Source organism: Nothobranchius furzeri, chromosome 16, assembly GCF_043380555.1.
Source record: "Nothobranchius furzeri strain GRZ-AD chromosome 16, NfurGRZ-RIMD1, whole genome shotgun sequence".
NCBI classification, from domain to species: Eukaryota; Metazoa; Chordata; class Actinopteri; order Cyprinodontiformes; family Nothobranchiidae; genus Nothobranchius; species Nothobranchius furzeri.
Window position 1 is genome coordinate 55,407,296 of NC_091756.1, and position 25,037 is coordinate 55,432,332.

The following is a 25,037-nucleotide window of genomic DNA, read 5'->3' on the forward strand; positions in this document are numbered from 1 at the left end:
CAGTGCTGTAAGACCTGAAAGTCTGCAGTGTCATAATGACTCAGATTTTAATTTTCTTACCAGCTGTCAGTCGTCTAAATTAGCTTGCTGCACTTTTATTTAGACAAAAGTAGTGGTAGTGATGTTTATTTGACATGGACACAGCAATTACATTGTACGAACCAGATGCATTGTTTAGTGTGTTAGCACACGTGCTAATTTGCAACACTTATCCATAGAACCTTTCTAAAAAGTAGAGTACATTTAAATAAAATACAAAGAGACCAACAATAAATCAAACAGAAAACAGATTAAAATTGCAAACAATTTTCAATAAAAAAGAATAAAAAGAATAAAACAAGGCAATTTGAGCAGCAATGTAAGACTTTAAAACTATTAAAGTAATGTTTGACGTCTTCTGTGCTGCGGTTGGTAATTTGTAAAGAAACTAACAGAATATCTAAAGTTCAGAAGCCCTGCTTTCATGATTTGGTTTCATCATAAGACTAACAGACCTGTGAAGGGACGGGGTATTTTTCTATTTGGTTTTTTTCTGTTTTGTAAATGATGTTTGGCGTATCTTTACAGAACCCTATGTAATGTAAATGTCCTGTAGTCTAATGTAAACTGTTGATCTTGTACTGGCATCCTGAAACAAATAAAATAATTTTTAGCTTATTTGTTTTTCATTGAGTTTGTGTTGATTTTTTTCTCCCAGAAAGTGTCAAACTAACCATCCCGTACATGTAGCTACGTCTTTAGCTACTGTTGCGGTTTGTCTAGATTGCTAGAACACTGCTGCTAGCATACCTAACATTTGGAAAATAAAGATCGTAATTTTATCTCTGAGCTTTCTTTTTTCATTGTTAGCACAACATCATTTTGTTTGTGTATTTTAAACTAGATTTTAAAATCTGTTCTGTGTTGGCACATTGATTTTATTGTTTTATGTTCTTGCTGATCTTGCTCCTGTAAAGCACATTGATTTGCTTCTGTGTATGATTTGTGCTATCTAAATAAAGCTGTCTTGCCTAGATTTCTAGGTTCTAAAACTGCTGAGCAGCTCAGTAAATGATTGATGGTTTGATCTGCACAAAACGTGATTCTGTATTGTGTCTAGAAGATATTTGCAAATCCATCCATTTTCATCCGCTTATCCAGAGTCGGGTCGCGGGGGCAGTAGCTTAAGTCGAGAGGCCCAGACTTCCCTCTCCCCAGTGTAGAGGATAAATGTTGTGCTTTTAAGCTTAAATTACCTCTACTTATGACCCATAAGCTGTGATATTCTTTATAAATGTAGAATATCAACCTGCTTGGTATTTGGATGTTTAATCAGAAGATTCTAGGATTCTTTGCTTTTTCAGGGATCAAACACTTATTCTCAATTCAGACAGAGTCAGGTTTATAAAAGAAATGAAATGTATTCTCTAAACAAATAAAAACATGACAAGTTAAATAAGGCATCTGTGATGGATGAATCTTAAGTGGATGTGATGTCATGTATGGTGATTTAATGGTGTGTGTTTATCAGAACCTTGTATCTGGAAGAAATGAGTTCTGGGTGTTCAAAGAATACCCAACATGGGGGAGGGGGGGTGACCGTAAGGTACCGAAGTTGTAGAAAAGACCGCAGTACAACTAGGTCAGACCAGACTCGTCTCCCGGATCACACCAGATAGATTAAATCGTTTGCGTCTAGAACAGCTGTTTCTGAATAGCTGAAGGAACTGTTTTGCAGTGTCAGCTGTAGACAGCTTTTAGCTTGTCGAAAGCTGTGTGTTAAAGAGGGTTCGCTCCGGACGGCCTGTCCGTAGTTTTCTCTAGAACTGACTCACCGTCCAGTGAGCTCTGTTTTATTATTTTCATATTATGATTTCTTGGCCAACCGGGACGTGCCATGTTAAGGGGTGTTCACAAGCAAACCTCAGAAAGTCACGCCTCTTTCAGATACAGGATGTTCTGATTTGTGGCTAAGAAAATATCTATGTGTCATGACATTTAACTTAACGTAAATTTATCTCTAATGAACCTTGTGTCTGAGTGTGGATTATGATTCACTTGTTACATCTAAAATTACTGATCATAATATCAAAATGTTTCATTTCAACCACAGTAATTTAAGCACAGATTAATCAAAACATTATTGATCATTTCATATGGCATTTGTTTATTTCATTTCACGCTTGATTGACCCATATGAGCTGAAAATAGTCACTTTATTCAGAGGCATGAGGAATCCTGTTGAAGTGATTAGGGAAGCTTAGGCCTTGAAACGGGAACAATTTGATGACACTATGTTATCATGTGTTCCGAGCTGCAGAGAGGCCAGGACTCCAGCTGATGGAATGGCAGGATCCGGCAGATTAAAGGCAATAAATGTAGACTCCTGTCTCCATATGACCAGATACTGAAGGGGTCAAACTGTACATGAAAAACTGACCATTTGTGGACGTTACGCCAGCCACTTGGGCCAACTTCTCCGGGGAAATCCTAAGGTATTCCCTGGCCAGGTGAGAACCATAGTCCCTCCACCGTGTCCTGGGTCTAACTTTAGGCCTCTTCCCAGTTGGACGTGCCCAGAAAACCTCACCAGGGAGGCATCCTGACCAGATGCCCGAGCCACCTCAACTGGCTCCTCTCGATGTGGAGGACCAGCAAATCTACTCCGTGCCCCTCCCGGATGACCGAGCTTCTCACCCTATCTCTAAGGGAGAGCCCAGCCACTCTGTGGAGAAAACTCATTTCGGGCACTTGTATCTATGATCTCGTTCTTTCTGTTACTAGCCAAAGCTCATGATCATAGGTGAGGGCAGGAACGTAGATCGACCGGTAAATTGAGAGCTTCACCTTCTGATTCAGCTCTCTCATCACCATGACAGACCGGTACAACGCTTGCATCACTGCAGACGCAGCACCAATCCGCCTATCGATCTCACGCTCCAGTTTTCCCTCACTTGTGAACAAGGTCCCGACACACTTAAACTCCTCCACTTGGGGCAGGACCTCATCCCTGACACGGAGAAGGCATTCTACCCTTCTCTGAATCAAGACCATGGTCTCAGATTTAGAGGAGCTGATTCTCATCCCAGCTGCTTCACACTCGGCTGCGAACCGCTCCAGCGAAAGCTGAAGATCACGTTCTGATGAAGCCAACAGGACCACATCATCTGCAAAAAGCAGAGACCTGATCCTCAGGCCACCAAAACGGATGCCTTCCACACCTTGGCAGGGCCTAGAAATCCTGTCCATAAAGGTTATGAACAGAATCGGTGACAAAGGGCAGCCTTGGCGGAGTCCAACTCTCACTGGGAACGAGCCCGACTTACTGCCGGCAGTGCGGACCAAGCTCTGACACTGGTCATACAGGGACCTAACAGCCCGTATCAGAGGGCCTGGTACCCCATAGTCCCGGAGTACCCCCCACAGGGCCCCCCGAGGGACGCGGTCAAATGCCTTCTCCAAATCCACAAAACACATGTAGACTGGTTGGGCAAATTCCCACGCTCCCTCCAGGATCCCCCTAAGGGTATAGAACTGGTCCAGTGTTCCATGGCTAGGACGAAAACCACATTGTTCCTCCTGGATCTGAGGTTCAATGATCTGACAGACCCTCCTCTCCAGAACCCCTGAATAGACCTTACCAGGAATGCTCAGGAGTGTGATCCCCTGTAGTTGGAACACACCCTGCGGTCCCCATTTTTAAATAAGGGGACAATCACCCCGGTCTGCCAGTCCAGTGGGACTGCCCCCGATGTCCACGTGATATTGCAGAGCTGCATCAGCCAACACAGCCCCACAACATCCAGAGGAACTCCGAGCGGATCTCATCCACCCCTGGAACCTTGCTACAGAGGAGCTTTTTAATCACCTCAGTGACCTCAGCACCAGAGATTTGAGAGGCCAAGTCAAAGCCCCCAGACTCTGCTTCCTCACTGGAAGATATGACGGTGGAATTGAGGAGGTCTTCGAAGTATTCTGCCCACCGATCCACAACGTCCTGAGTGGAGGTCAGCAGCACACCGTCCCCACTATAAATAGTGTTGGTAGCGCACTGCTTCCCCCCCCCCCCCCCCCCCCCCCCCCGAGGCGCCGGATGGTGGACCAGAATGTCCTCAAAGCCATACGGAAGTCTTGCTCCATGGTCTCACCGAACTCCTCCCAAGCCCGGGTTTTTGCCACGGCGACCACCCGAGCCGTGTTCCGCTTGGACTGCCGGTACCCGTCAGCTGCCTCTTGAGTCCCACAGACCAAAAAGACCTGATAGGACTCTTTCTTCAGCTTGACAGCATCCCTAACCACCAGTGTCCACCAGCGGGTTCGGGGGTTGCCACCACGACAGGCACCAACGATCCTGCGACCACAGCTCCGGTCGGCCGCCTCAACAATGGAGGCATGGAACAGGGTCCATTCAGACTCAATGTCCCCTGTCTCCCCGGAACATTTTGGAAGTTCTGTCGGAGGTGGGAATTGAAGCTCCTTCTGACAGGAGACTCTGCCAGACATTCCCAGTAGACCCTCGCGATATGTTTGGGCCTGCCTGGCCTGACCAGCATCCTCCCCAGCATCTGAGCCAACTCACCACCAGGTAGTGGTCAGTTGACAGCTCTGCCCCCTCTTCACCCGAGTGTCCAAGACATGCGCCCGCCGGTCAGATGAAACAACAACAAAGTCGATCATTGAGCTGCAGCCTAAGGTATCCTGGTGCCAGGAGCACATGTGGACACATTTATGTCTGAACATGGTGTTCATTATGGACAATCCATGACTGGCACAGAAGTCCAGTAACAAAACACCACTCGAATTCAGATCGGGGGACCGTTCCTCCCAACCACACCTCTCCGGGTCTCACTGTCGTTGCACGTGAGCGTTAAATTCCCCCCCGCAGAACGAGGGACTCACCGGAAGGAGAGCTCTCCAGCACCCCCTCCGAGGTCTCCAAAAAGGGTGAGTAGTCTGAACTGTAGTTTGGTGAACAAGCACAGACCACAGTCAGAACCCGTCCCCCCACACGTAGGCAGAGGGAGGCTACCCTCTCATTCACCTGAGTAGAGACCTTAACATCAATACAACTCCCACACGGCCAATAACTCATCGGGGGGGGGGGGGGGGGGGGGTGTATTCATAGATAGGTTCTGCTCGTTAAGTAACAATGCCCAGCAACAGATCATAAGATGGAACCTCTCCTATTCCACTAAGATTTTCATCAAATGAGAAGCAAAACGTCTTCAAGAAACCAAACAAGTCCAGTTACCTTCATTCGACCCCCTTTGGATTACCATGACCTGGACTGAGAACCTTCACCAGCACACGAGACCTTAACTTGTTCAAGTCGGTCAGAATCAATCCGGCAGGTTTTAGTCTAATTTTTTGGTATTTATTTTTCCAAATGAAACTGAAATTATTTCTAGTCATTTCTTATTTTTTTTAAATAAATAGCGGAGTAATTGAACAGATATTGGAAAAGCAACTGATAATCAATTTATTGATTTCTCCAAAGCCAGCTATTTAGAATTAGAATGACTTGACTGCTTTCTATAAATCTGAATAACACCTAATAAACCAACCTGTTATTTGAGTGTTCCATAAAAAATCCAAAGGTGTGTGTGTGTGTGTGTGTGTGTGTGTGTGTGTGTGTGTGTGTGTGTGTGTGTGTGTGTGTGTGTGTGTGTGTGTGTGTGTTATACAAATGTAGATCAGAAGCTGTATAGAGGTAAAAATATAATTTTTAATAATAGTTTATCTCACAGACGTATATTGGCTAACATTTTTAGTGTACAGTGCCTTGTTTGGTTGTAATGCCTTGTGAATGCGCTTTATAAATAAAATTGGATTGGATTGGATATTGGTTTATCTTCTTATGCTGTGATAGACTTTTTGAGCTCACACTCCAGCACAGTAGGTGGCGGAAACGCACCTAGAAGTTAGATGCCACCCGCCAATAAACACGAAGAAGAAGAAGCAGAAGAAGACTTTTTGAGCTTCCGGACTTGCCGTAGTGTTGTTCGCGCGAGTTTTGGATTTGGTCTCCTGAAGCTTGAAGCTTCAAGATGCTTCTAACCCCGGAGAGAGCTTGCTGAGATTCGTTCCTGGATGTCTTTCAGTGCTCGTCGTCAACACTTTTCCTGGAATTTCGACTAGGAAACGTTTGGCGAACGGGTGTTCTTTCAGACAAGTTGCTAAAGCCAGCGATTGATTAGCAACATGTGAAACCTTTACAGCTTAGAAAATTCCAGAAAATGGTAAAAACTCACACAACTAACTCACGTGGTTTTAGGTTTTAGGGGTTAAACGTTAGTCTACTGAAAGCGTTTTAACTGAATGTCTGTTTGCAGAGGAGGAGTTTTGCTCCCAGTCAGGTTGCTAAACGGAAGCTAACAGGAGACTCTAGTGAGAACGATGATTGGACTACAACAGCTGTAAGTACCGACCTGTTTGTTCGGTGCTGGTTCGGCGGAGTTACTCTGAGACCCGTTTGTCTCACACCACAGCACCAATTTATTGACGAGAACGTTGAGAGTCTTTGTGGTTTTAATGCTGTTTTAATCAGGAGAAGAGGAGAAAAGGAGATGAGAAGGGGGGAAGCCAGAGTTTGCCCTGCAGGACGCCTCTGGCCCAGTTGAACACCTGTGCAGGTGTTCTGGATGTCAACAGACATGTGAGTACTGCTGATCTCCTGACCATCTTGTTCCCGAATGTCGTATTAAACCACACTCACCTGCTAAAATCTTTCCTGCAGGAGGCCTTTATTAGAAGTATTCTGTCCAAGCCTTTTAAAGTTCCTATCCCCAACTACACAGGTAGGTTTTCCTCTCAGTGAGGCCTTTGTTTCCTGTTCCTGACCTTAACCTCTTGACATCCTTTGTTCCCAGGCTCTCTGGGAATCAGAGCTCTTGGTCTGAAACGAGCAGGCGTCAGGAAAGCTCTCCATGATCCATTTGCAGAAGATGCGTTGGTTCTTTATGAACCTCCAGTTCTGAGCACCCACGAACTGATCAAAGCTGAAAAGTAGGTTAAAAAAACTAATTTCTTGTTCTAAACAGAGATACAAAACACAAGCTCAACAGTGAAAAGCATATCAGCTTTCAGAAATATGCATCTATTTAAAAAATGTGTTTTTCTGTTGTCTTTTGCAGAGAAAAGCTTCCAGTTCATGTTGTTGTGGATCCAGTTTTAGGAAAAGTGCTCAGACCCCATCAGAGAGAGGTACTTACAAATGTGTTTTCATACTAGCTCAAAAGAATAAAAAAAACAGTTTTACATAATAACCTCACAGTTCAGTTGTGAAGCAACACAATCTAACAATAGGATGAATGAACTCTCACCGACACTGGGCCAGAGGTTTAGTTCAGAAACCTCTGGCCCAGTGTCGGTATAAACATTTACCGGTTGTAAATACTAAATCCCATCATTTTGGAAGACTAAAGATTAATTCTGATCAGATCGATGAGCTAACGGCTAGTCTAATTATGAACAAGACTAATGTGGGTTACTGCCCTGAGGGCCCCTCCTAAAACCCCTCCAGTGTCAAAAGTTTCACGGTTCATCATGTGATCCCTATTTTAAAAACTTAACTGTTGTCCTGTGTCTTTAGGGCAGGGGTGTCAAATATGCGGCCCGCGGGCCGAATCCGGCCCGCAAGCGGGTTAAATCCGGCCCCCGAGATGGTTGTGTAAAATTTTATTTTCATACTTTACAATGTAGAGTGAAAATAAACTTATTGTGAGAAAGTTTTCTCTGTAATGAGTATAAATAAAAGAAAGCTGCGCTCAAGGCTCACACAAGAACTTGAATCCCACCCTGAAGTTGGCTGCCACTCAGGATGTGACTTGATATTGATGTTCTGGTGAAAGCTAAAAGATGTTAAGTAAAATGAGTCGAATATATTTTAAGTGCTGCATGAAACTGATCTTGCCATGTGATCTGTAAGCTTTGAATCACTAAGGAATGTTTTTTTTTTTTTTTTTTTTTTTTTTTCAAATTTTCAAGTACACTTCAGGTGTTGTACTTGTACTATTTTGGATACACTGTCCTCAGGCTCCAGCCTTGTTTTATATTGATTGTATAAAACAAAGAAAACAATCTGAAGTTTTTATTTAATTTACCGGTCCGGCCCACTTGGGACTAGATTTCCCTCCATGTGGCCCCTGAGCTAAAATGAGTTTGACACCCCTGCTCTAGGGTTAAGGTAACACCACCTGAGTTGATGAGCTTTGACTAAGATTTTAATTTCATTAGAACTCATTGGTAATATTGCTTATTAATGAGCTTTTTGGGCTTGAATTGAACCATCTTTCAAACATCTTCAACTTGCTCATATTTGTTTAACAGCTGACGACCCAGAATCAGGGTATCCGCGGGTCCTTAAAAAGTCTTAAAAAGACTTAAATTAGCTTTTCCAAATTTAAGGTCTTAAAAGTCCTTAAAAATGACAAATAATCCTTAAATACAGCTTTCAAAGGTCTTAAATTACCAAAGAACCAATAAACAAGATTCTTTTATTTCTATAAAATTTTCCTGAATTTGTAGTTGGTCTTCATTAATTATTTGTGTATGACATTGGCATAAGCAGAACCGTACACATTGGTTGGTTGTGAAAGGGGGCTATTTTTAGATGAGCACATTAGCTGGTTAAGCTAGTGGGAGCTTGCACCATGGGGAAATGCATGTTTATTGGTAACTGGATGGCTAATCCCACGTTCGCGACGTGGTTAGCACCGGTTCCAGGCAATAGCTGGAAATTATAGCTTAAATTTAATTTTAAAAATGGCTTAAATTTGGTCAAAGTGGCCTTAAAAAAGGTCTTAAACGTCTTAAATTTGGCTCCCTTAAACCTGCAGATACCCTGCAGAATGCAGTGTGACATGATGGAATTAAATGTTTTTTTAATAATAGAAAATCATCATTAATCATCTGGTATTATGGTTAAACTTTCAGCATCGAGTCTGGCAGCCATTATGTCTCCATGACCCAATAAACCTCCTAACCTTTAGACCTAGTTTGCTTTTAATGACAGATTGTTTGTTCTTTAAGAGTAAAATGATGTTTTTTTTGTGTCAAGGGGGTGAAGTTTCTGTGGGAGTGCGTGACGGGCCGGCGGGTCCCAGGCTCGTACGGCTGCATCATGGCTGATGAGATGGGCCTGGGGAAGACCTTACAGTGCATCACCCTCATGTGGACCTTGCTGCGGCAAAGCCCTGACGCCAAGCCTGAGATAGACAAAGTCATTGTGGTTTCACCTTCTAGTCTGGTTCGCAACTGGTATAACGAAGTGGGAAAGTGGCTGGGAGGACGTCTGTCACCAGTGGCCATTGATGGAGGCTCAAAGGATGAGATCGATAGGCAGCTGGGTAATTATTCAGCAGGACTTACTGCATCTCATGGTGAAGCCCTGACGGCTTCTTCTGCTGATAATCGTTGACGTTAGAATTGTGGTTAGAGGGGGTGCCAGAGGTCAGTGCTACGGGGTGGCATTAGTGTGTTAAGCCTGGTTTATGCTTCTCCGTCAGCTCCGCAAGGGACAGACACGCACGGATTGACGGAAGCGTTTTGCTCTTTTACTTCTCCGTCTCCTGGAGAGTGTTGCAAAGCAATTCCCCGGCAGGACCACAGAGGGCGTAGCGCTGTTCTGTGGTATCCTGTCATGTATCGGTCCAAGATAGTGTGTTTTTATTATGTTTTTTGTGTACATAAGAGACTTTTAACACGGACATATTTGTCTCTCATTCTCCTCCACCTCTTCATGCGCTCCCCACCTCTAAACCCACGTTTCCTGTCATTTCCGCCCACAAATAAAACGCTTGCTGCGCATCTTTTCACTCCTCCAGTCACGGGGGGATGAAACGTTCATATTTTTAGAGTTTTTTCGCGAGGTATTCTTCAAGCTTCTCTGTGTCTGCCGCTAGTTATCCTCGGCTCTCTTTGCAATGGCGGCGCTGTAAACAACAGCGGCGTCCTGACCAATCACAAGCTTGCGTAATCCGTCTCGTTCGACGGATGTTTAAAAAAGTGGGCTCGACTCCGTACGTACTTGCGTGCCTGCCGGAGCCCTACGCAAGGACGGATAATGGCGTTGCGTGTCTCCGCACTGACGCAGACGGAGAAGCATAAATCAGGCTTTAGTCGGTTCATTTCAGCTTCATTTGGAGATTTTCATCCATTTTTGTCAGTTTGTTTATTTCTGCTTACTCAATTCAATTCAAAAATACTTTATTGATCCCAGAGGGAAATTGATTGCTGTAGTAGCTCAGAATAATAATAATAATCAAGTCATCAAAGAGTTATTGTATGGCTGTTGGCAGGAAGGATCTCCAGTAGCGGTCAGTGTTGCAGCCAAACTGAAGAAGCCTCTGACTGAAGACACTCTTCCGTTGTCGGACAGTCTTGTGAAGAGAATGCTCAGGGTTGTCCATCATTTTCTTGATTCTCTGGAGAATCCTTCTTTGCATTATCTCCTCCAGCGGTTCTGAAACTGCCGAAACTCTGGCTGAGTCCTTGAAAGGGCTTGGAGTTCCTCCATCTTGTTGACCAGTGATCTCACATTGCCCATTATGTTCGATGGAAGAGATGGTTTGAATTTCCTCTTTCTCTGTCTCCGTTTTGCTCCCGCTCTGCACCCACGCTTCTTGCGTTTTAGCTCATTTGGGATTTGTGGCTTCAGTTGAGGTATTATTTCAGCCTTTCCAATGTTAATCAGCTGCTCCCGATTGTAAACCAGCTTGTTGCCATGGTTACGCATCATAACAAACGCTCAAAAAGTGAAAAAAAGCTAAAAAAAAGTAGCATTAAAAATCCTCCAAGCTTCACAGCACCAGAAACAGAAAAGTAAAATGTCCAAAAATACAGTTTTTCTTGAGAAACTAGAAGAAAAATGCCCAAGAAAAGGCAAAACTTACATATAGTCAACAGAGCTACTCCAACATGCAGCCGCCCAGAGCAGCGCAGTTCTGGAAAAAGTTACTCGTTGGACATTTGGTGTTGTTTCCACCCGTCTTCAATTAAAACACACACACACCTGCTGTCAAAACACCTGGTTTGACAGTCATCTGATGCATACTCATGTAAAATGTGTTTGGTCTGCTTCATAAATAGCTACATATGTCAGAAGTTCTCAAACTGGTAATTTAATGTTATTTTTTTTATCGTTTCTAGTGAACTTCATCTCTCAGCACGGTCTAAGAGTGCCAACTCCAATTCTGATTGTTTCATATGAGACGTTTCGACTGCATGCTGATGTCCTTCACAAAGGCAAAGTGGGCCTTATTATCTGTGATGAGGTATTTCACCTTTTTACTACGGCTCACACACATGAAAAACATTTTTAGGGGTTGGTGTTTGAGTACTGACCAGGTCCTATTTTAGGGCCATCGGCTAAAGAACTCTGACAACCAGACGTACCAGGCTCTGAATGCCATGACTGCGCAGAGGAGAGTGTTAATATCAGGCACTCCCATCCAGAATGACCTCCTGGAGTACTTCAGCCTCATCCACTTTGTTAACGCTGGAATCCTGGGTAAGCAGCTACACCAAATCTTTTAGAAAGCCACATTTATTTTAATTCATATTTCCTGGGATTATTCCTAAATCACTTGAGACGTCCCACCTCGTTTCTGATGCTTGTTTGTTTTCGCCCCTCGATGGCAGGCACAGCCCAGGAATTTAAAAAGCGGTTTGAACTTCCCATCCTGAAGGGCCGGGATGCAGACGCCAGCGATAAAGACCGACAGGCTGGAGAAGTAAAGCTCAGGGAGCTCATCAGCATCGTCAACAGGTGAGCCGATAGACACACACTGTCAGAAGGAAATATTTAATCTTTTTAAAATAAGATAAGATAAGATAGAACTTTATTAATCCCACGGGTGAGTTCCTTTGGGAAATTCGGTTTCCAAAAAAAGCAGCACAACACCGACAGAAGTTACAGAGCGTCAGAAAATGTTATATAATAATAAAAAATAGAAATAAAGATAAAAATACAATTGAATGGCACCTTCCAGATATCAAAGTCCTTAGCACCGTTGACTATTAAACCAAAATTTGACTTTAATTTGACATAAACTGTAAGCATTTATTGTTGAGAAATAAAGAGTTGTGATTTTATTTTCCCAGCATCCCTAAACACAAACCTAATAGAAAGTTTGGACTCGGAATGTATTTGAAATATCTGTGTAACTGATGTGTGTTGTTCATCAACAGGTGTCTGATAAGGAGGACGTCGAACATCTTATCCAAGTATCTTCCTGTGAAAATTGAACAGGTTGTGTGCTGCAGGTAAGACGACGGCTTAGACTTCCTAAAGTCAAACGTGGAATATTTCATTCCCTTTAAAAGAATGGGTTAAGGCAAAAATAACAAATGTACAGCATTTATTTTTCATTCATTAGTTTTATGTGTTAGACATTTTGACACTATTTGTATTTTGCACTTATTAGAACAAAAACAAAGAAGAGAGCACAGGTGTCTGCTGTTCAGTCTGAATAACCCCCGGGTCCATCAGTCCCGGCTCTGGTTTGGTCTTATGCCGGGGACACACCGGCTGCGGAAGCGCCGCGAAAATGGGACCGCCTTCATTCGGCGCCCTTGTTAAGCTATTCTATAGACCACATGGGCCGCCGAAGCGCCGCGAATCGCCTCGCGCCGTGCAGCTATCATTTCGGCGTCGGCTCTATTTTTTTCGCGAGCCGCGGGTGAATCGCGTCAATTCTGGCAGGAAGTCAAACCTAGACATAAGAGGAAGGCCGGTAAATTTAACAAAATAAAACATTTCAAAATAAAATTCCGCAATAGTCAAACGTGTTCATAATCAGACACTGCAGAAAAACCACACGAACACACACACACATCGAACTTGTGTGCGTGTGTGACCACGTGAAGGGGTATGTGGTTTTGGGTGTCTTCACCGGAGCAAACAGGACAGAGAGGCACAAAGTCTGAGGCAAGCAGTTAAGATGGATGACTTTAAATCAATTATGGAAGTTGAGAAACACAAGGAGCTGTACGACCCCCGAAAAACACGATTATTTACGTACCCATGTCGGAGGAAACTGCTACAGCTGCAGAATTGGAGCGGGTTCCAAGAGATTCAACTGGCAAAAACAACTGGTTCATACCATAGACACACACACACACACACACACACAGACAGACAGACAGACAGACAGACAGACAGACAGACAGACAGGAAAAGAGCTGAGAAAAGGCAGAGAGGAAATGGAGGACACCAAGTGTTTAAAAGAAAGACTACAGCTGAGCCGAGGCGCGCCTCGACTGGGGCGCGTCTGATCTGAACTGAGGAGCGGCGATCAGCGGCCGAATTTCGTGAGCGATTCGCTTCGCGGCGCTTCCGCGGCCGGTGTGTCCCCGGCATTAGTCGGTTTCTGCTGTGGTTTTTTGAGTCGCAGAATGGGCTGAATTCACTTTTCCCCTCATCATTCTACGCACAACACTCCAGAATGGCAACACGAATAAAGTTTGCTTCATACGATTTTTGCGACTGTAAAAATAAAATTAAAAACTGATCATGTAGAAACTGGTCTTCAGTCTGCGCCATTCAAATTTAAAAAACACATATTCCAAAATATTTTACCTCATTAAGATTTTAATAAACAATTACAAACATCACATAAAGCTTAAAAACAGACAAACTGGTCCTCCCAGCAGATCTGTGCACCACTGAGGAGTTACTAGGTAGTCGTTCTTACTTTCATTTATAATTTGAGAGGTGTAACTTTTACCTGTGAGACAATCCTTGCATACACTGTGATGTCAGTGGAAAGTGTTGGCATTGCCATTGAGAGTGTGTGGTTCCCAACAGGCTGACTTCTCTGCAGACAGAGCTCTATAAACGCTTTCTGAAGCAGGCCAAACCCATTGAGACGTTACAGGAGGGAAAAATAAGTGTTTCCTCGCTGTCCTCCATCACATCACTCAAGAAGCTGTGCAACCGTAAGTGCTTCTATAGGAGCCTGCATGTTTATATGAAACATCTGTTATAATATTATTTTATGCTGTGTTTGGCCCTTTTTTAGTCAGAGGTTTTAATGTTGGTACCTGTGAAATTTCCTAGCAGATGTCAGGTGTTTAAAAATTATTTGATCAACGGACTCCAGAGATGAGGGTTTTATCCCCGTTCCTTATGTACTTTTATGTTCATTTAAAAACCAAGTCACAGAGGCATCATTTCCTCTTGATTTGTGAAAGATTCGGTCTTGATGTTGACTCAAACCAGCAGTGGTGGAAAGAGTACTAAAATTTCCTACTTGAGTACAAGTACTAATACTTTGATTTGTTTTACTCAAGTACAAGTATTTGCCAAAACTCAAGTAAAAGTAAAAAGTATCATAAATAAATTGTACTCAAAGTTACTTAGTTACTTTTTGTTAGAGTAAGGATGGCTACACCTAAGTAGTGCAAAATCACAAGGCTAACTCAAAACACACACACACACACACACTTCTATTTATGTGCTTGTGTGGACCTCCGTTGACTTCAATTCATTTTAGTGACTCCACTATGCCTAACTCATATCCTAACCTTAACCCATGTTGTTCTATTCCTAACCTTAACCTAAACTCACCTCCAAACCTCAAAAACCTAGTTTTAGGATAGTTATTAACATTGTGTGGACCAGCAAAATGTCCAAACGTTACAGGTTAAAGGTAAACGTTTGTCCACTTAAACAAACATATAAAGACAAGTAGACACACACACACACACACACACACACACACACACACACACACACACACACACACACACACACACACACACACACACACACAGAGCATTATTTTAGAATACTTAAAATAGCTAATTTGCTGCATTGAACTGCTTTTGTAATAATTTAATCTCTTATTCTTGAGTAAAATAAAGAAACTGGCTAAATCGTCACATATCTGTGGCATCAAAAAGCAACTTCTGAGTTCATACACACACAGGTAGGAGGCACATAATGTTTACAACTGAATTAGCTCCAGTATTAAGTGTTTGCACACACAAAATGTTTAAACTCAGAGGCTGCAGGTCTCCCGCTTTATGAGCAGACCACGCTGGGAATCCGCTTGTTGTGAGCGCTAAAAGTTCTTTTGCCGCTGCCGTGAGAAGCAATTGGGGAAACGCATTTCAAAGACGGAACCGAATCCGGCTACTGAGCAGAATATTGACCAAGCCCCCACAATGCACCTCTAAAATTGAGGCAAACCCGGAAATGGAATAAATTGCAATTCCAGTCTCATCCACTGGGGGCTGGTGTCAGAAGCGAGCAAATCCTCATTGACTCCCATGTTAAAAATACCAATTTCACAGCAGAAATAAACATGTTTACAGCCTGGTACCAAAACATGTTTTTGGTTTAAATGATCTAGTTTACACTCATGACAACTCTGAGGGGGGTGAATTTTTTTTCTCACTCTTCTGTTTTAAGTGTATTAAAAGCCTAAAATTCTGTATAATTAATGAGCATCAGACCCACGTGACCACAGAGCTAGCTCCGTGGAAAGGCCTCAGTAGAGCCTCGGTCTGGCTTGGAAACTGCTCCGGGATTTTGAGTCTCTGTGTGAGTGTATTCTTTTTTGGATATTTTTTGTGCAATTGTTGGACAAAATGACTTGCTGTGGCATTAATTGCACTAATAGAGCATCCAAGGAGTCTCCACTTCATTTTTTTCGGTAAGTAAAATTATATTTATGTATTTTAGGTCACTGCCGAGCTGAGCTTAGATTTTAACATGTACTGTTTAACCATGAAATTTAAATGTAGTAGGGTAAAACCCAGTGCATTTAACATAATAATGCACTTTAGAAAATGGGTTGAAATATAACATGTTGGTGGAGCTGGGTTCTGACTATCGGCTTGTGGAGCTCTCGGGAGACCGATGTTTTCCACCTGTTTCTCCCCTGGCTTCGCGGCTTCTGTTTGATGCGCGGGCTGCCGGCTTGTGGAGCTCTGGGATGGAAACCTTTCCACTCGGTTCTCCCCAGCGGCAGCTCTGCACATCTCAGATCGCAGCGGCGCTTGTCTGCTGTGCGGCTGCCAGCTTGAGGAGGTCTCGGAGACCTCTGTGTTCCACCCGGTTTTACCCAGCGGTCAGCCCGGCGTATCTCTGACTCAGAAGCTCTGGTGTTGTGCACAGTTAACTCTGGTTGTAGCTAGGTAGCTACCTCCTGTAGCTTAGCTCCCACCTCCGCGTTAGCTTTGGGTTAGCCAGGGTTAGCTTCAGGTTAGCTTGTAGCTAGTTCGACCGGGTGTCGTCAGTTGATCCCAGCCTTACAGCCACACCCTCAGCTCCTCCTCTCTTCCCTTTTGTGGAATTGTCTGGGCTTGACGGAACCTGTGACACGGTCAAAATGGCGGTGGTGGCCACCTCCCATTTGGCCTCATAAACGTGATATTGGAGTTTATGGAAAGCAGATATTTATGTCGATGATATTGACATAACACCAGTGTACAAAGGTGCAGGGTTTAACCAACAGGAGAGGGACGGAGGGAGGGGATAAACAGCGAGTGCATCAGACGGCCCGGGCTGATGTTTTTGAGCAGAACTACGGGGAAAATTTGGCAGTTTAACGTCCTCATTATACAAAGTACACCCAGAACCCCACAGGTGAGACGAGACACTCATGCAGTCTCTTTCTGTGATATTTTAAATTTATTACCAAGCCTATAATTTATTTTACTCCATAATGGATATGATTGAAAGTAGTGAAGTACAATTCTTGAATAAACAACATAAAGTAAAAGTACAGACTTTTAAAAACGGCTTCAAAAGCATAAATACACAAAAACGCTACTCGATTACAGTATCGCGAGTAAATGCAATTCGTTACTTTCCACCTCTGCTAACCAGTTAACACTAAGAAGCTGTGTGTTAAAAGTGTTAAAACCTTCTTTTTTTTACAGAGAGTAACACCAACAAGCCAGACCCACAGTTAAACCTCTGCTTTATCCAGAGTTTGTTTGAAATGTGTTTGCAGATATAAACTCAGTCTCTGGTTGTTGTGTCTCACTGAGCTCTGTGCTCTGCTGCAGACCCGGCTCTCATCTATGACAAGTGTGTGGAAGGTGAGGAGGGCTTTGACGGGGCTCTGGATCTGTTTCCTCCTGGCTACAGCACCAAAGACTTGCAGCCTCAGCTCTCTGGTGAGAAAACATGTCTGTACAGCTATGATGATGTTAAGTATTTGTGAGTCAGATACAATAGATAAGTCTCCCACGCCTGTCTCCTGCATTAGCTTCTGATAGAAAACAGGCGGTGAAACTCTAGGATTGGAAAAGCCTGCAGATCTACGTCACACTGTTACTTAACATTCATGGACTCACCCATCTTGACTCACGACGAGGAAGGCGGTTGTTGTTTTTAACGTCCAGAAAACAACAGAGAACGCCTCTACTAGTAGAAGCTAACTGTTAGCGTTAGCAACTCCACCACACAGCAGAACTCCTTCAGATTTGTTTTATTTGTGGCGATAAAACATCAGTGTTGTGTGGCAAATTGGAGTCAGTGGTAGAGTCACTTTAATGTTAGCCAATCAGAAGAGAGATGTTGACATATCAGGAAATAAGACTCCAAATCCTGTCATCTGAAGCTACTTTCTGCTTTAGCAGAATTCTTAGTGCTGAAACAGGCCAAACAGAGCACCACCCACCCGTGAATTGAACGGTGTGTACACATTTCTCTTGTTTATCTTGATCTATAAGAAACTGAGCCACATGAGGGAATGCCAGACTCCTCCCACTGACACACCTCCATTTAAATAAACTGACAGATGCCAGCATGTCCTGCAGGTGTGATTCTTATCTCTGTGTGATCAGAAACCAGATTTATGAACACGAGGATGAAAAAACAATTTCAGGAACTTGAGTTGGAGATGCATGTAGCTGAAACAGAAACATTAAGGACCAAGGTTTTTTCAATACATCTGTAGTGGTCTCAAGTATAAATCTATGCCTTGTGAGTCGATCTTTGTGGGGGACAACGCTCTGATTCTCCTGTTTAATGAACAAGAAATGAGTGAGAGCAAAGGTGAGCAGAGGATGGCAGGAATTTTTTATTTCTTTTTCCTGTACGTTTTTTGATCCCTTGGACAATCTTTTCTCTGCATTTGACCCATCTTTACATTGGTAAAGAATTGTGTCACGCCTGGGGGGCAACTTGGGGTTCAGCAAGGATGCTTCAGCACATGGCCTGCTGGGACGGGTGATCGATCCCGTGACTTTTGGAACATGGGGCATCCGCTCTGCCCATACAATCAGTCTATTTGGAGTCCTATTTCCTGATATTTAGCCATCTCTCCTCTGATTGGCGAACAGCAGTACAACTCTTACGTTGACTGGTTGCTCTGCAACATTGATGTTTTATCTTCACTAATAACACAAGCCTGAAGGAGTTCTGCTGTGTGGTGGAATTGCTAATGCTAACGGTTAGCTTCTGCTAGCCGAGATGTTCTTTGCAGTTTCCTGGACTCTACAACAACAACCGTCCCCGTCGTGAGTAAAGACGTGTGAGTCCATGAGGTTACAGTGTGACGTAGATCTTAACTGCTTCTTATGACGCAAGCGTATCCCCGTCTATTAGGGATGAGTACCGAATTTGGTACTTTTTAAGGTACCGACCGAATTCCATAGTACCGACCGAGCACCGATTCACGTCATTTCAAACGGTGCCTCGTTTCGGTACCCGTCCTTCATAACGAGAACTTGCCAAGACAGCTGCGCATGCGCAAGAGCGTTATGTCGTTGCTCGCTGCGAGCCAGTTGTAAACAGAGCAGCACGGTAGAAAGAACGCACGCTAAAGCTTGGGTCCACTTCACTAAATGTGATGGATAACTGGGTGATGATGAAACCAGCGACAACAATCTAAGTGAGACATCCTCATCTGCTCCGGTAGGTAAATAAAATGTTTAAGATAACGTTAGCTTGATATGTTAGCTTCCGTTTCGCTAATGGTGCGTTCGCTTTCTCCTCGGAACCCCGAATCTCCCGACTAGAAGAACATGAACGCGCTCTAAAGTTTGGCTTCACTTTACTAAATGCAACGGGTAACTGGGTGAAGATGAAACCAGCAACAACGATCTAAGTGAGACATCCTCATCTTAATCTGCTCCGGTAGGTAAATATAATTATCTTGATATGTTAGCTTCCGTTTCGCTAATGGTGCGTTTGCTTTCTCCTCGGAACTCCGAATTCCCGACTAGAAGAACATGAACGTGCTCTAAAGTTTGGCTTCACTTTACTAAATGTGACGGGTAACTGGGTGAAGACGAAACCAGTGACAACGATCTAAGTGTGAGGCATCATCGTTTTAATCTGCTCCAGCAGTCAAATAAACTGTTTAAGATAACGTTAGCTTGATATGTTGGCTTCCATTGCCACCGTTGTTATCAGCTAATGGTGCGTTCGCTTTCTCCTCGGAAATTCTAACTTCCCAGTAGGAAAAGTCAAATGAAAAACGATGGCAAAAGGAATGAAGATACACAGTAAATTTAGTTCACAGTAAAGATGTTTGCTTCAGTTTAATTATCAGCTTATAAAACTACAAGGACAATGTTAAAATACAAACAGTTGAATGTTATTTATCGTGATATTTATCAAATATTGTTATATATTGAGAAAAATATATATTTAATTATAAAAGAGAATTAAAATAATAAACACCCCAAAGTATCGAAAATTGGTACAATTAAGTACCGGTATCGATTCCTAGGTACCGGGAATTAGTACCAAATCGATTCAAATGTCAAAGGTACCCATCCCTACTTTCAGCGGCTAAAGCAGGAAATTAGTGTAGAAAACGATTTTCACGTTAAGCTTGCCTGTTAAAACTTGGAGTGATTGATCATATTAAAAAAACAAACAAATATAAACTGTTTCTCAGTGTACTTGGTCTTTAAACACAGTTTGGTACGATGTGGTTAGAGTGAGCAGCATCAAAGCTGTAGTAGCAGCAGGTCATTCAAATCGGATCATATTATCACAACAAGTAGTTCTTTTATCAGAATCAGGTTTAAGGTGAGACTGGAACATTAAGCTCTGGTTCATTTACATGACTACAATAAATACAGACTCACTCTGGAGGGTGGAAGAAATCTGAGCCACTCTGACTTGAACTTAAAACTGGATGTCTGAAGTGACCTGTAGTGATGATTTTTGGAGGCACCCACACTAAAATCAACATGACAACATAAAACAGCAGATTATTAAATCAAATTGGTATGAGAAATAAAATAAAAAGGCATTTATTGGGATGAATCGGACCGCCTGCCGCTAAGCGCTCACCTCCATTGGGATTGTTTTAGAAACCTTAAAGCTGCTGATGATTTGGTCTCCATTGGTGGTTTTAAACAGGGGTCCACAGGGGCCTGGGCCCCTATAGAACCGGCCCTGGCCCCTATGCGCTGCCTCGGAGACGGGAACTAATGCGCTGCAGCGTTTTAAATGGAGCCTTTAGAGCGCAGCACACTCTGTGGACAGAACTGTTTACCTGGTGGATTTTTGAATAAAAGATTAAAAATGGTTTAAATGGGACCCAAAGAAATTCTTGAACGACTAACGGAAAAGACGCTAAGAGACGAAGGCAAGCAATACAGTTTATTTTCCTGACATCGATGAATTTCCTTTGGCAAAATTGTGCACAAGCACAAAATTAGTCTTATGGCGACGACAAAATAGAATTTTGATATTGCCCTAATTTTTCCTTTTTTTTTTCTTGCGCCCCCATGAAAAAATACTTGCCCCACTGTGGCCCCCCTGGAAAATTTGGCCTAGAACCGCCCCTGTTGGTCTCATGTGGGTCCAGAAACTCTTCTGGGACTCTGAACCCAGTAATAAGGCCAGAGCTGCTGTTGGATGTTCTGATCCACTTTGCTCATGCTTTACTACACTCTCATCTAACTCAACACCTGGGTGTAATAATGGTTCATCATGTGTGTCGGGTCTGAACAAGAACATTTTCACATCATGAACAGCAGCCACCAAGTGTCTCCAACAGACATAACTGTAGAAACACGAAGGAGTTGGTGTGGAGCGGAGAACATTTCTGTGATAGTTCATTATTAAAACATCGAAAGTTTAAGTAAAGAGCAGAGTCAAGTTTTTAGTCTATGCATGTTTCCTCCATGAGGTCCCTGGTGTTTGTGTCTGACGCTGTGATGCGATGGTTCTAGATTCAGAAGGGGGGCAGTGTAATGATTGTGCTTGCTGCTGCAGGTAAAATGCTAGTCCTGGATTACATTCTGGCAATGACTCGGTCCACTACCAGTGACAAGGTGGTGCTGGTCTCCAACTACACTCAAACTCTGGACCTCTTTGAAAAGTTGTGCAGAAACAGAAGGTAACCTTGATCCAGTCTGTGTATTTAAAGAACTTTTAGTTCAGATGAGCAGCATCCTTCCAATTTCTCTTTTCCAGGTACCTCTATGTTAGACTGGATGGAACAATGTCCATCAAGAAAAGAGCCAAAATTGTAGAAAGATTCAACAGTCCACATGTGAGAATGAAATCTAATTAGAAATGGCTGCTGTAGCCTTTAGAAGTCCTTTCTGATTACCGTTTGTTTCCCAGAACCCTGAGTTCATTTTCATGCTGAGCAGCAAAGCTGGAGGATGTGGTCTCAATCTGATTGGTGCAAATCGCCTGGTGATGTTTGATCCCGACTGGAATCCGGCCAATGACGAGCAGGCCATGGCTCGGGTGTGGAGAGACGGCCAGAAGAAGACCTGCTACATCTACAGGCTGCTCTCGGTCGGTCAAACACACGTCATTAAAAGCAGACAGTTATATTTTACATATTTTCCACCACTATGAATGAGCTCCGTGACCTGACATTAGGGTGGTGTAAACAGTCGTTCTGCAGAGGTTTGATGTGTTTCTTGTGCCAGACGGGGACCATTGAGGAGAAGATCCTGCAGAGGCAGGCCCATAAGAAAGCTCTGAGCAGCTGTGTGGTGGATGAGGAACAGGACGTGGAGCGTCACTTCTCTCTGGGAGAACTCCGAGAACTTTTTACTCTCAACGAAGAGACTACCAGTGACACACATGAGAAGTAGGAAACGTTTTTTGTTTTTAAAAAAATCCAATAATACTTCAGGAAAGAAAAAGGGTTTTGGTTTGAGCGGATTGCTGTTATGAAACCAGGTTATTTTATTCAACAGAGCTCTATTTAGGTGTTTCAGTGGTACAGGTGGGGATAATGTCATGATCATTCTGACGTCCAGGATAAATCTGAGGATATAACACAGGGGTGTCAAACTCACACGGGGCCGAAATGAAACTCTGGGACGGAGTCGAGGGGCAAACTTAATATTTTTTGAAAAAGTGACGGCAAATTTGCACATTTTCTTTATCAACATGCATGCAATTTTGAACCTTTAAATTTGGAAACAAACTTATTTCTGCGTTAACACTGAATGTGGAATAACCAAATTACACACGAGCAAGTCAGTTTTAAATGAAAGGCATCAGTGGTATTCATTACTTGTGGTATAATCAGCATTTTTAAAATCTTTTAAATCTTTTCTCACGGGCCAAAAACAAAATAAAATATCATTTTATCTTAAATGAAAATGCAACATCTCACCTGTTAACTTTCATGTTTTGGAGCAGAAAAAGAGCATAAAACCAACATATTTAAAGCTCAGTTTGCTCCACTGGTTTACTGTGATGCTCACCTGTTCCAGCCAGATACCTGCATCATGGGGTTGATCTGAGCTGAGGAGGAGACTCCTGTTGTTTTGTTCATCTTCATCATAATAACGACAACATTAGATGACAACAGGTGCTCACATAGGTTTGTGCTGATGAACGTGTCTGAGCAGCTTGACCACGTTGTTGTGTGTCGGGGAGGAAACACAACCACAGAGTCGTGCTGGTTTGAGCGTGTCGCTGCTCGCTGGAGTTATATCAGCTCTGTTCATGAAGTTAGTTGGAAAACTTTCTCTTTCAGTCGTGAACACATTACTGAGCGGCTAGAATCTCCGTTTCTGGGCTTCAACGTCAGAAAATAGCTGAGTGAACTCAGCGCTGAGTGAGAGGACTGTAGTTTGTCCGAGACAGCGGAGCTGCAGACACCGGCAGCAGACGCTGGAAAAAACACAAAGGAGGGGGCGCGTCGGCTCCGCGCTGACGCCGCAAAGCATCATGGGAGTTGAAGTCTTTGCGGTAAAATCGTCCAGCGGGCCAGTTTTAATATATTTTTGATATTTATCTTGCGGGCCACATAAAAATGCCTCGCGGGCCGCATCTGGCCCGCGGGCCTTGAGTCTGACATATGTGATATAACAGAATATGTTGATTTTCATTCATTATTTTTTGGGCAGTAATAGGAATATCCTATGAAATTTATTCTGTATTCTATTCATTCCATATTTATCCTAAAAAGTGTAATAAGTGAATAATGATTCAACAAATCAGTCGCCACAGAATTCAAGATGAAATGAATTTTATTTAACTTTCACAAATAAAACAAATCAGCAGTAGGTCTGTCAGCTGTAGTTTAAGGCTTTAAACGCCTTCAGCAGCACATCATTAGTCTTATCTGTTGGACCTGTCTCTTGTGTCGCTAGGTTTCGCTGTCGTCGCTGTGTGAATGCCAGAGAGGTACGGGCCCCTGCAGAAGATTCTGATTGTACCAGTGACCTTTCCCAGTGGAACCACAGCTTTGACAAAAAGGGCCTGAAGGACCAAGTACTGAAGGCGTCCTGGGATGCTGCTGTCTCCTTCGTCTTTCACCAGCGCTCTCACGAGGACCGGCGGATGGTGGTGTAGCAGCAGGAGCCCAAATGGCTGTATAGCTATATCTTCTTTGTATACCTTTATTTATGTCTGTAAATATAGAAGCTTTTGTTTGTTTAAATAAAATTGGAAGAAAAAAAAAAAAACGTTTTATCTGCCCAGAGACTTTGTGTAAATACTTGTAGGAAGCTGCTGTTTTGAGGGTCGGGAGATCCGTCCGTTCCCTCCTCTCCAGCTTCAAAACCAAATATTATCTCATTGAGCTGTTCTCCCCGTCATCTATCACCTTCTGTTACTTGTAGTGTGTCTTAATTCTCACTTTTACACATGCAGACATAAATTAGTGCTTTTGTATTTACTCTTTGAAAAGGGACCACTCCACTAAGCTTTCCACCAGCTTCCTGTTCTCCATCTCTAACAGCAGTTTGTCTCTCGTCGCCACTGAGCCATGCTGAAAGCTGGATGGTGTTGGAGCATTATATAATTACCGGCTTTCTATTAAGCTGGCAGGGATAACCGTGACAACCACTGGACCAGATGTGGCCAAGGTGTAAACCAGGGGTCACCGAGTCAAGACCTCGAGGGCTACCGTCCTCGCTCCAACATAGCTGATTTTAAAAAATGACTACCAGACTTATGGTGGTAAGAAGGATTAGTCATTGGTTTCAGGTGTGTTTGAAAAGGTCAAACTGGTAGTCTGTGATGACTGGAGTTGGTGACCCCGTTATAAAGTAAAACGGAACCATTACAAGCTGATACTGATTCATCACCATCTTGCCCCACACATTGAGCCGTAACAGGGGATTTTCTACTTTATTGTGGGCCTGCTAGAAAAGGAGGGGAAATGCAGGAAGCTTTGGATGTTTTTTTCCAACAGAAAAGGTCAGTAATCGTTTGTTCCTAATCGTTGGACAGCTAGTGATGTGTCGGTTGCAAACGAGCCGGCTCTTTGAAGTGAACGACGGGAGCCGGCTCGTCATTGGCAGCCCCCCCCCCCCCCCCCCCCCCCGCCTTGGTGAAAGCTACAGGCGATTGGTCAACATGTGTAACTGTGTGTCCAGACTGTCCACGCACAGAGCAGTAGGGGCGGGGAAGAGGGAGGATCATACTCAGACAGACACACAGCAGAGCACATGCGGGTGGAGGGAGACGAGAGGGAATGAGGAGGAGGAAAAAGCCGAGCGAGAGAGAGGAGAGTGCGATGAAGACGGTGAGAAAATGAGCGCTAGCAGTCAGAAAGTGGAGATTTCTTAAAGTGTTCCGTTATTAAATCCATAGAAATGATAAATATTTGATATATAGCTTTTTTTTACATTAGTAAATTATTTTACATATAGTT

The 25,037-nt window shown here is 43.4% G+C and overlaps 1 protein-coding gene across 1 annotated transcript; it reads left to right on the forward strand.

Moving 5' to 3' along the window:
• Nucleotides 1-6,043: 6,043 nt before the first annotated feature.
• rad54l (RAD54 like) lies at nucleotides 6,044-23,826 on the forward strand. The gene is made up of 18 exons (XM_015962250.3): nucleotides 6,044-6,218; nucleotides 6,312-6,395; nucleotides 6,527-6,634; nucleotides 6,716-6,776; nucleotides 6,849-6,984; nucleotides 7,113-7,182; nucleotides 9,038-9,326; nucleotides 11,128-11,252; nucleotides 11,338-11,488; nucleotides 11,620-11,746; nucleotides 12,169-12,243; nucleotides 13,787-13,917; nucleotides 16,999-17,109; nucleotides 21,176-21,299; nucleotides 21,377-21,455; nucleotides 21,530-21,709; nucleotides 21,847-22,010; nucleotides 23,530-23,826. Exons 1-18 carry the CDS (start codon nucleotides 6,216-6,218, stop codon nucleotides 23,729-23,731), a joined length of 2,220 nt encoding a protein of 739 aa, XP_015817736.1. The 5' UTR covers nucleotides 6,044-6,215; the 3' UTR covers nucleotides 23,732-23,826.
• The last annotated feature ends 1,211 nt before the right edge of the window (nucleotides 23,827-25,037 follow it).